This window comes from Rhinatrema bivittatum, chromosome 1, assembly GCF_901001135.1.
Source record: "Rhinatrema bivittatum chromosome 1, aRhiBiv1.1, whole genome shotgun sequence".
Lineage (NCBI taxonomy): Eukaryota > Metazoa > Chordata > Amphibia > Gymnophiona > Rhinatrematidae > Rhinatrema > Rhinatrema bivittatum.
Window position 1 is genome coordinate 509,712,168 of NC_042615.1, and position 12,598 is coordinate 509,724,765.

Genomic DNA, 12,598 nt, shown 5'->3' on the forward strand with positions numbered 1-12,598 from the left:
TTTTCAGGGTAAGCTGTTATTTGGAGACGAGCTCGAGCAACTCATAAAGGCCTTGGGGGACAACAAGGTTTACAAGCTACCGGAAGACAAACCCAGGTCAGCCCGCTCACCCGGTATCTACAGGGGCCGTTTTCGGGGACAGCGCCGTTTCCGGTCAGGTAGGGGTTCCTCTTCTTATAATCCTAGGCAAACGGCTACCCAAGCGCAATCATGGGCATATTCCTTTCGTGGCAGACAGCCTCAGCGTGCTGGAGCCTCCCATACCTTCTCCCATAACAATAAAGCTCCCCAATGAAGGGGCGCCGGCCCATTCCTCAGTTCCAAGGATCCGGGGGTCGATTCTCCCAATTTCGAGAGGAATGGGTCAAGATTACCTCAGATCAGTGGGTTCTAGATATTATAAGTCGTGGTTACACTTTGGATTTTGCTCGGCCCCTGCGGGATCTCTTCCTGGAATCACTTGCAGGCCCCAGCAGAAGCAACAAGTTGTTCTCCAAACATTGTCCCGGTTGAAGGCTCTAGGAGCCATTTTTTTGGTTCCTGGAGCCGAGCGCTGGACCGGTTGCTACTCCAGTTATTTCGTAGTATCCAAAAAGGGAGGGCTCCTTCCGGCCGATCTTGGACCTCAAGCAGGTCACAGGGCGTTGCGAGTGCCTCTGTTTCGAATGGAGTTGTTGAGATCTGTCATTGCGGTGGTCCACAAGGGCAAATTTTTGGCTTCTTTGGATTTGACAGAAGCTTACCTCCACATAGGAATCCAGGAACACCATCAGCGGTTTCTGCGGTTCATGATCATGGGACAACATTACCAGTTTTGTGCCCTGCCCTTCGGACTGGCGACGGCTCCCCGTGTGTTCACCAAAGTAATGGTGGTAGTGGCAGCGAGCCTTCGGCGGGAAGGGATCTTGGTACATCCCTACCTGGACGATTGGCTCATACGAGCGAAGTCTGAGATCCTTTGCAGGGAAGCGGTTCGTTCGGTTTTGCGTCGATTACAGTCCCTAGGCTGCGTAGTCAATTATGCAGAGAGCCAGCTGGTTCCTTCCCAGGTGTTGGAGTTTATAGGAGCCCGCTTCGACACCGCCGTGGGCAAGGTTTCACTTCCGCTGGTGCGGATGGACCGGTTGATGTCTCAGGTGCGGCACCTGTTTTCTCTTCCCTCACCAGTGGTGTGGGACTATTTACAGGTTCTTGGTTTTATGGCGTCTACCGTGGAATTGGTTCCTTGGGCTTTTTCGCGTATGAGACCTTTGCAGAGGGCGCTACTTTCTCGTTGGGATCCCAAGTCGGAAGAGTTCCACCTTCCATTGCCTCTGCTAGAACCGGCCAGATCCAGTCTGGATTGGTGGCTAGTTCAGGATCACTTACTTCAAGGGGTGGACCTGGTGAATCCTCAATGGATAATTGTGACGACCGATGCCAGCCTCTCCGGTTGGGGGGAAGTTTGTCAATCATGGTCAGCGCAGAGTCTTTGGACACAGTCACAGACGGAGTGTTCCATTAATCGCTTAGAGACCAGGGCGGTTCGTCTGGCGCTGCAACAATTCCTACCCATGGACCGCCACCGAGCAGTATGGATCCTCTCCGACAATGCGACCACCGTGGCCTACATAAACTGCCAAGGGAGTACAAAAAGTCGCCCCATGGCCGACGAAGCGGACATGTTAATGACTTGGGCAGAACGCAGTCTGGCCCGCATCGCTGCATCTCACATAGCCGGGGTCGACAATGTTCAGGTGGACTTCCTCAGTCGACAGCAGCTAGATCCCGGAGAATGGGCGCTATCCGGGGAAGCGATGCAGCTGATCTTGAGCTGGTGGGGGACCCCCCGCCTAGACTTGATGGCAACCTGTCTGAACGCCAAGGTGTCCCGTTTCTTCAGTCGCAGAAGGGATCATGGATCGGAAGGTGTGGATGCCCTGGTACTTCCTTGGCCATCCCACATTCTCCTTTGTGTGTCCTCCTTGGCCGTTGGTAGGAAAGGTATTACGACGCATAGAATCTCACCAAGGACCGGTGATTCTAGTGGCTTCGGAGTGGCCGCGAAGAACGTGGTTCGCGGATCTGGTCAATCTAGAGGTGGACGGTCACCTGCCGAACCTACTCCAACAGGGTCCAGTATTTTTCGATCAGGCAAACCGCTTCTGTCTAGCGGCTTGGCTTATGAGCGGAGACAATTAAGAAATAAGGGTTACTCGGAAGCGGTTATTACCATCCTTCTATGGGCAAGAAAAACTTCTACATCTATCACCTACATTAGAGTATGGAAAGTGTTTGATTCTTGGTGCCATGGGTTGACTTTGCCCCTGCGGCAAGCCACTATTGGTCATATTCTCGCCTTTTTGCTGGATGGCTTGCGGAAGGGCTTGGCATACAATTCACTTCGAGTGCAGGTAGCAGCCTTTGGCTGTTTTCGTGGTAAGGTTGATGGTGCTTCCATTGCTGCTCACCCGGATGTGGCACGGTTCTTGAAAGGGGCCAAGCACTTGAAGCCTCCAGTGCGCGCGATCTGTCCATCATGGAGTTTAAATTTGGTTCTTCGTAGCCTTTGCCGGTCTCCCTTTGAGCCGTTGAAGTGGGCTACGTTGAAGGATTTAACGCTTAAAACGGTGTTTCCCGTGGCTATCTGTGCGGCTAGACGAGTTTCGGAACTCCAAGCCTTGTCATGTCGGGAGCCTTTTCTGCGTATTTCTGATTCGGGGATTTCTATTCGGACAGTGCCCTCATTCCTTCCGAAGGTAGTCTCGGCATTTCATGTCAACCAGTCTATCGAGTTGCCAGCATTCTCTGTTGAGGATAAGGATCTGAGGAGGTTGGATTTCCGTAGAGTCCTTTTGCAGTACCTAGAGATTACCAATCCGTTCAGATTGTCGGATCATCTTTTTGTGTTGTGGAGCGGCCCTAAGAAAGGGACTAAGGCTTCTAAAGCTACTATTGCCCGCTGGTTGAAAGACACTATTGCTTCTGCTTACATAAGTCAGGGGCGCCCAGTACCAGAGGGTCTTAAAGCGCATTCTCTTAGGTCACAAGCAGCATCAAGGGCAGAAAGCCAATGTGTTTCGCCCCAAGAGATTTGTCGGGTGGCCACCTGGAAATCATTGCACACGTTTGCTAGACATTACCGATTGGATGTTCGGGATTTGAAGGTGGATTCCTTCGGCAGCAGTGTGCTTCGCGCCAGACTCTCCAGGCCCCACCCCTTTTAGGGGAGCTTGGGTACATCCCAGCAGTCTGGACTGATCCTGGTACGTACATGGAAAGGAAAATTAGTTCTTACCTGTTAGTTTTCGTTCCTGTAGTACCAAGGATCAATCCAGACGCCCGCCCATTGGCAGGAGAGTCCGTACAGCAGTTTGTATTTCTCTTGGCAGATTATTTCACAGACTACGCATCTACGCGACTTAGTGTTGATTTAAGACGTTCATATAAGTTCTACTTCAAGACATTTAAGTTTGACTTGGTCTAGTCATTGGTTGATAAATTAAAATACAATAAAATAATATAAAATAGTTATAATAACAGCCATTCATTCTGCTTTGATATTGATTATACTGAGGGATCGCAGGTGGCACACCAGGTTATATGATGGGTGCTTCTCAGCTTTTCTCTGACTTCATCTGCTGGAAGGGAGGCATAACCAGCAGGCTGGACTGATCCTTGGTACTACAGGAACAAAAATTAACAGGTAAGAACTAATTTTCCTTTGGCCCATTCTTTGAGCATGAGCACTGGGGGTCATTTGACCCTGGTTTTTTTTGTTTTTTTTAAGAGTGGGCAGAGGCAACGACGGACCAGTGGAACCTCTCCGTAATAGACTATTATGCATTGGAATTTGCGCACCCTGTGCGCAAAGCCTTCATGGTCTCTCATCACGCCTCTAAGGTCTCATTAGAGTGGCTCTTAAAGTTGAAAGCAATGGTCTCCATGCACATGGAGGAGCGAGGGCAAGGACGATATTCCATCTATTTTGTGGTCTCCAAAAAGGAGGCCCAATTTGGCCTATTCTAGATCTCAAGAAGGTGAATGCTTCCTTGCTGTGCTTGGTAATTGCTGCAGTTGAAAAATGGGAATTTTTGGCGTTCCTAGATCTCTCAGAAGCTTATCTGCATATTTCCATTTGGGAAGCACACGAAAGATTCTTAAGGTTTGCATTGCTGGGGGAAACATTATTGATTTCAAGCTCTTCCTCTTAGTCTCGTTATGGCGCTTCAACCATTTACCATGGTGATGGTGGTTGTGGCGGCAACCCTCTGCAGGGGTGGGGGGAGGGCATCTGGTACACCCTTATTTGGATAACTGGTATATTCAGGCAAAATCAAGGGGGGTTTGATAACAGTAAAATCCCTGGGGCGGGTTTGAAATATGTCGAAGTCACCTGATTCCCTTTGTCACTGGAATACCTAGGAGTGTGTTTCGAGACCATGGTGGGCAATGTGTTTCTCACCTTGCAGAGGATAGTCAAATTACAGGACCAGGTTGGCAATTGCCATGTCTCTGGAGACTCAAGGTCTGGGAATACTTACAGGTGCTTGGCTCCATAGTATCTATGCTAGATCTAGTACCTTGGGCATTCATGCATATGTGCCTGCTTCAGCGGGTGCTACTGTTGTGCAGTTGGAGAATTTCAGGCTCAGTTTAATTTGGAAAAGGGTGTGGGGCTGGAAATCCCAGATTGGGTGCTAGTAATGACGGATGCCAGTCTGAAGGAATGGTGGGCTTGTCTGTCAGGTTCAAACAGCTCGGGGTCTATGGTCATCGACAGAAGTGTCCTGGTCCATCAACCATCTGGAAAAAAGCGATCTGGAAGGCGTTGCTCCTGTTTCTACTGCTTGTCCGTGACCAGGTGGTGAGGATGCTCTCTGACATTGTGATGGCGGTAGTCATATATCAGTGGTTCTCAACCTTTTTTCAGCCGGGACACACCTGACAGATGGTTCTCACGTACGTGACACACTGTGAACATGTGACCATCACAGGGCTAAATGTACATTCTGCATCCTCATGAACCCCCTTGACCCCCAACAATGGGTGAAGAGCAGAACTAGGGCATTACCCATACAACTCACCATACAAAAAAGAGATATTCTGGTTCTGATGACATCTCAGTAAAAGCAAAACAAACTCCCTTTACTGACAGGCACAATACCCCTCCTTAAGAAAAGACAGTAATTTTACCACGAATGCATGTCCCATTGAGAAAACACAACAAATAAGATTGATACAAATGCCTACATGCTAGTAAAATACCTCACCTCAGTCACACACCCAGAACTGACCTTCACCAAGTACCATATAAATATGGAGACAAACTGGAATGGAAAACCAAAACAGTTACTCTGCATGCAGTGCAAACCTGAAGAAATGGAAAGAGAAATATAGCACCTAACATAGTCCCACGATCTGCAATTATGCACACAAACTAACCCGCAAAGTTATACCTGTATTATGGAACACACTCAAACAGTAACACTACAAATATTTAACTAGGCCCTAAACACTACTACACCTATTAGGAAAACAGAACAAGCCAAGCTGCTATAGATCCCCACACAGAAATAATTGTAAAACTATACTAAGTGTTGCAAAATGATAAATGTTACCTATAAACCGATGTAATATGTCTATGAATGTCGGTGTATAAAAGTTTTAAATAAATAAAACAGCTGAACAATAACATCAATAATTAAAAACTCATAAAAATTATTAAAAATTGTCCAAATATCAATAAAATATTTCAAAAAGGTACACATCACATAATACCCAATAATTAAAATGGCAGTCAATCAAGAAAAATAAACTTAAAGCCACCTTTACTTACCCCCTCTCCAGCAACTCTCCTACTTCTTTCCCTTGCAGGCCAATAGTGCACACCAGAAGCAGCAGTGGCTGCTGAATCTGTCCTCACGGTCCTCTTCCTTAGGGCTCACAACCAGTCACTCACACAGTCTGTCTCACACAGACCAGTAACCTCCCTAACCAGTCTCTTCCTCACATACACACATCAGTCACCGTGCTGACCAGTCTCTCTTTCTCTCACACACAGACACCGGTCACCTCGCTGACCCGTCTCTGTCTCTCACTTACATACAAACTCTCAATCACACACAAATGCTCTTTCTCTCATGCTGCCACTCACGCACCCAGGCACCCATTCTACCACACACACACAAGCTCTCACTCATGCACCCAGGCAGCCATTCTACCACAGGCACAGACAAAGCTGCCACTCACACACACAAAAAGCTGCCACTTTCACACACAAGTACACGTGGAGCCTCTTCTCATTGTTTGGCCCAATAAGCCTGGCCTCCGGTGGCAGCACGCAGGGCCTCTCCACTCTTTGGCCCCACTGGCCTGGCCTCCGATGGTGGCACCACTCAGCATCTCTCCGCTCTTCACCTGCCACCGGCCTGGCCTCTGGTGGCAGTATGCAGGGTCTCTCTGCACTTCAGCCGCTGCCGGCCTGGCCTCCAGCAGCAGCACTCCCCTACCAACTGCATCGGCTAGTCCACCCTTGGGGTGAAGGAAAGCACAAGTGGGACAGTGGAACACCGGGAGCCGCGCACACCTGCCAGTGCTTGGCGACACACCGGTTGAGAATCACTGGTCTACATCAATTAACAAGAGCCAGGTGATATCTTTGCAGGTTCAGGAGTTGTTTTGTTGGGCAGTACGGCACCACCTAGTTCTGTTGGCATCTCATGTGGCCAGAATGGAGAATGTGCAGATGGATTTTCTCAGCTGGCACATTCTGGATCCTGGAGAGTGGGAATTGTCGAGCGAAGCTGTGTCCATCATCAGTGCAAGGTAGGGGGGTGCCTCAGATGGACTTCATGGCATTAAAGGCAAACGCCAGTGCTTGGCGATTCTTCAGTCACAGATGGGAAGTGGGAGCGGAAGATTTCAATGCTCTTTCCTAGCTCTGGCCAGGAGATCCTGCTGTATGTATTTCCTCCTTGGCCACTGATAGAGTCCTTAGGCATATTTATTTTATTTTTATTTTAAAATATTTCTATACCGGACTTCATGAATGGGATTCATATCAGGCCGGTTTACATGGAACAAGGGATAAACGAAAAGTAACCAAAACAAGAAGGCTGAAAAATAGCAAAGTTACAATATAACAAGGGGATTAAACTTGGTAGCTATAGTAGCTAGGAATAGGAGAGATAGGAATAACTACATATAAATCATATAAGATAGGTTGTGAAATTAGTAAACATTCGGTTCCTTGATCTGAGTCTGACGGATTATTTTGAGTTAGGGGAAGGCTTGGAGGAAAAGCCACGTTTTAAGTTTCCTTCGAAAGGTGAGGAGGCAGGATTCCAGTCTAAGGTCAGTCGGTAATTTGTTCCACAGGACTGGGCCTGCTGTGGAGAAGGAACGTTCTTTGGTGGATGTTAGACTATGCATATAGAGTTGCATTTCAGAAGGGCAATCTTGGTGGCCCCAGAGTGGCCTTGGAGGCCATGGTTTGCGTATTTGGTAAACCTGGCAGTAGACTGTTTGCTGTGGTCTGGGCACCTGCCCAGATGGCTGTGTCAGGGCCTAGTTTTCTTGGATCAGGTATATTATTGCTGTCTTGTGGTTTGGCTTTTGAGCAGAATCATTTGAGATTGAAGGTGTACTTGGATGAAGTTATTGCAACTTTACTTCAGGTGAGAAAATATTCCAATTTAGCTTACTTGTGGGTGTGGAAGGTGTTTGAGACTGGTATCTTGAGGAGGGGGTTGACCCACTTTAAGACTCTGTTCCTCTGATTCTTTCCTTTTTGCAGAATGGCCTTCAAAAGGGACTGGCCTTGAGTTCTCTTTGGGTACAAATGGCAGGGTTAGCTTGTTTCAGGGGTGAGTCCACACATCCTCTCTCATGTCATACCCAGACATTGTGTGATTTCTCAAAAGGGTGAAGTATTTACATCCACCAGTTAGGTGGGTGGTGCCTCCATGGAACCTTAATTTGGTCCTGAGTGCATTATGTAAAGTGCCTTTTGAGCTGCTATGGAGAGTGTTGTTGAAGGACCTCACCTTGAAATCTTTTTCCTTACATGTATGAAGGACATTTTTGTCATAGTGTATTTTGGAGCTACAGGCATTGTTGTCTAGGGATCCTTTCTTTCATTTTTCAGAGTGCTGATTCCTCCTTGCATGGTTCCTTCTTTTTTGCCAAAGATAGTGTCCACTTTTCATTTGAGTCAAGCTGTGGAGTTGCCTTTTTTCTGGGTTCTCTTGCTCTGTTTGAAGGTTACAAACAATTTTAAGAGATTGGATCTTCCTTTTGAGCTCTTTATGGATTGTAACAAGGGGGAGAAGGTGTTAAATGTAAACATCTCCTGTTGGATAAAGGAGGCAATTGTTTCTGCTTACATAGGCAAAGGAGATCCCAGTTTCTGTGGGCCTTCAAGCTCATTGCACTAGGGCTCAAGCAGCGTCCTGGGCTGAATGTCAGCTGGTGCCACTGCAAGAGATTTGCCAAGCCATGACATGGTCTTCATTGCATATTTTTACCAAGCATTATCGGCTGGATATTTGGGATCTGGACTCATTTGATTTTGGTGCGTGTATATTGCGAGCAAGTCTTTCAAGCTCTTGCTCTGTTTAGGAGAGCTTGAGTACATCCCAGAGTCTGGACTGATCTAGGAATGATAAGGAAAGGAAAATTGATTCTTACCTACAAATATTTGTTACTGGAGTCCCACAGATCAGTCTAAAACCCTGCCCTGGATTATGTAAAACCGCTGTATTCTGTATATACTTAGAACAGACATTACCTTGGTTTGATATTCAACTTTCCTTATGTAAATCTGTTCTCCTGTTCTGTTACCTCTTCCCTGCTTGTTTTGGGAGAGAAAAGTTTAAGTAGTTAGTTTCTAAGTTTGGGTATAAGTCGTACTGAGTGACTACAGGTGGCACATTGTCTAATATACTACTGGTACATTAAAAGCTTTTCTTCTGACTCCATTTGCTGGTATGGGAGAAAAGCGTATGCATCTGGACTGATCTGTGACTCCAGGAATGAAAATTAGCAAGCAAGAGACAATTTTCTTTAAGGGTTCTCCTGAGTCTCTCCTCAAGCTTTACGCTTTTCTCTCCATTTTTCTTTGTTCCTAGTCTCCTTCGTCCTGCTTTGTTTTCTGTTTTCCTTTACATGTAAATTTTAGCTATGCTTTTTGCCTCATTTTCTTTTTGCTCTCCCCTTACTCTTTCCTTTTTGCTCTGTTTTCATCTCTCCTGTCATTGCTTCTCAAAGTTGGCCACATGGCTATGATAGCTACTGGTCCTCTGCAGCAAGAGCTCTGCCTGTTAGCTATTTTGACCATCTACTGACAACCTGATGTTCAAATCAGTTTTACTTCTGCCGATTGCACCTGGCTGCCAGATCTCTGCTATACTGATTCTAATTTCTTTAACGAAAACAATGTTTGCTGTTAACCTTTTTTTTTCCCCCCCCTCCACTGCCTAATTGACATTGTTCCAGTTTTTATTTTCTGATTGCAACTTATCTGCTCACATGGAAACATGATGTCAAAATGCCCTCAATACAGTCCTCTTATCTTTTCCATGACATGTACACTAAAGGTCAAGGATGCAATTTGGCTAGGACCTTGGCCAGTGTATGTGTAGAAAACTTAGATTGTCTCCAGCAGCTGGGAAGTGTAGAGGAGAGGAATTGTCCCAGCCAACTGATTTGTATTTACCTCTGTCTCTTTCAGAAGAAAATTCAGGCGGAAAAGAAACTATTTGGCATAAAGAAACTTACAGTAGTAAGTATGGGTCCAGTCTTCCAAGGCCTCTTTTGTCCCTTTAGTCCTCATTCATTCTGCTGCTTCTGTGAGGATTCTTGCTTGTGCTTCCCACAGCTTGCTCATCTGTTCTCAGAGACCCCTTCTGTCCTGCTTAAAGTGATTGCTTCAGTATGCATGTCCATCTTCTATTTGTTCACATTGCTCAGTCTGATTAAATAGGACCTCCTCATTGTTATGTGAGCTTCTAGCTAGCCAAATACCTGTCTTTCTATGCAGGGTTCATATGACCTGGGCTTTCAGACTTTTGCTTTGCTTTGGCAAGAGTAATGCATGCTTCAGGCTTTTGTCTATCTTTGACCTAGCCATCCAACTATGCTGATGCACCTCTGCAGACTTCATAGTTTTGCTTCATCACTGAGATTGATGCATGTGAACTGCTTGTTTCATCCATCTATGCTAAATGAACCTAGTTCTGTATACTTCTCTCGAGATATAGCATGCGGACTTCTATATTTTCTGTTCATGTGGCTGTAACTTGTATAGGCTTTATAGGTCTTGCAGAAAGAGATGCAGGTGAACTTCTGGCTGCTCACTGCCTGTCCTTCTCATGCTGGTGCCTTGCAGCCTTCCTTTCATTTTGTTTAGAGATTGATGTATGCCTTTATCTCTATTACCTTTCCATGGATCCATCTATTTAGACCTACAGACTCCATACCATTTCATCTGTGCGGAGACTTGTGCTTTTGCTTATCTTGTCCATTTATACCACCTTTTGTGCCATTGTACATTGATGCTATGGATTTTCTTAAAAACCATTATTGCCACAATGACAGCAGCTGCATCGGTGTTCTGCTTCAATCATGTGTAACACCACATGTTGATCCTTCCAGTTTAATACTGGTTTTTGGGGTCATGTATGAATCCAGAAGCATTTTTGTCTGTTTGGCTTGCTGCTGTCAGAAGTCTGCTCTTGGATGGCTCCTTGCTTTAGTGCATCTCTGTTCTTCCTTAGAGCAGAGTGAGCTAAAGGGGGAGCAGAATTTACTACATCCCCTTGTGCTGGCTACTAAATTTTTCACTATTCTTGCACTGTCTTCTGTATCAAGCTCCCTCTCTTGGTGACAGGAGCTGCAGCTTAGGTGAAATGTGTATTTCTCTTGTTTGGTGGGAGGTGCTCTTATTGGCTAGTTCCAACCATATTTCTTTCTATCAATTTCTCCCCTAATAATGATTTGTGGGGAGAATGGGGAGAGCCCATTCTTTCGTTTGGGCATGTATAAAACTCCGTAAATCAGAGTGCAGTTCAACAAATTTTATTACAGGTTCGATTAACCTGAAGGGGTATGTGAGGTAAAATGTATAGTGATTTGTCCAAAATCACAAGGACTGTTGGTGTGAAAAGCCAGATTTGTCTCTCTCCAATCCTTACATTGAACATTGCACTGCGTGACACCTTGCTGCACTCTAATTACTATTTAGACGTACATTTTTGTCTCTTTCTAGAAATGGAAATGGCCTATAGAACGGGATACAGCTGGTGCTGTTCCACTAGTCCAACGCAAAGTAAGTGTGCATTTCATCTTACCCTTCTTATTCATCTGCTTCCCATATTGTACACATTAACTTGCACCCCCCTCTCGTCTTCCTTCCTTGTTATCAGTATTAACTCGATATTGTTTGTGTTGACTTGAAAATCTTCCTCAAGAAAAATGTAGTTGTTTGAGCAGTATTTGTTGTCATCTATTCAGGTATAACTTGAATCTCCTTAGTCCTCTTGATTAGTTCTGTTTTATTGTTTTGGATCTTGTCTTTGTGCGTACAAGGTATTTTAGAATAAACCATGCATGATATCACAATATTTCTCTGCTTCGCAGAGCTGTTCTTCCTCAGGAGACTCCAGTCAGGCATTCTGTCCACCAGTCTGGAACACTAGTGTATTTTTTGTCTTACTCCAGATTTACCACAATAGCACCTTATAACTTGGTGTATTAATGGTTTTGGCCCAGTTGCTTCCCTCCTCCTTTAGGCTTCTAGCCTATTTGGATCTAGCCTCTGTTAGGCTACAGTACCATGAGTCTTCTTTCACAACTACCTAGGGTATTTTCTCCTATTTTATAGCACTCCCACTAGCCCAGCCATTGTAGTCAGTCCTTGATTAGGTGCTACAGACCATGGCTCTTTCTGGATTCTACTACACATGTACCCTGAATCTGGCTAGTAAGTATCACCCTTGAATGCTGAATGAGACTCCCTCTCCTAGGGTCTTTGAAAGCTACCTCCATACATCCTCATCTGATGTTCTCTCATGTTCCCCAGTACATCATTGGTCCCTAACAGATGGAGATATAGCGAGGGGGAAGCCACAATACAACTTCAAGAAAATTATTTGCAGGCTTCTTTTCTTCCTATCTGATTAGCTGGGACTATTGCCAGCAACAGATGTAGTAGCTCTGGTCTTCAGGGCCTGTGGTGGATCTACAACCAGGGGCTAGTGTTGGGGGAGCTGTAGTCACTCTTCTCTGGAGTGCAGCAAAACCTGAGTAGGAGCAGATCAATCTGTCTGCAATGTCTACAGTTTCAGCACAGAGGCACCACCACTGGTGGCTTCTGTCTGCTAATGACTCACCCTTAAGAACATAAGAAATTGCCATGCTGGGTCAGACCAAGGGTCCATCAAGCCCAGCATCCTGTTTCCAACAGAGGCCAAACCAGGCCACAAGAACCTGGCAATTACCCAAACACTAAGAAGATCCCATTCTACTGATGCAATTAATAGCAGTGGCTATTCCCTAAGTAAACTTGATTAATAGCCGTTAATGGACTTCTCCTCCAAGAACTTATCCAAACCTTTTT

At 45.8% G+C, this 12,598-nt stretch overlaps 1 protein-coding gene across 7 annotated transcripts in view; it reads left to right on the forward strand.

Moving 5' to 3' along the window:
* The window catches only part of MBD1 (methyl-CpG binding domain protein 1), a 322,119-nt gene that overhangs the window by 128,456 nt on the left and 181,065 nt on the right, over positions 1-12,598 (forward strand). For 6 of the 7 annotated variants that reach the window (XM_029611550.1, XM_029611587.1, XM_029611578.1 and 3 more), the window contains exons 9-10: positions 9,713-9,763; positions 11,249-11,308. In XM_029611550.1, coding sequence (XP_029467410.1) covers positions 9,713-9,763; positions 11,249-11,308 — 111 coding nt within the window. The remainder of the gene's footprint in view (positions 1-9,712; positions 9,764-11,248; positions 11,309-12,598) is intronic. The other variant, XM_029611568.1, reaches the window with a different exon arrangement.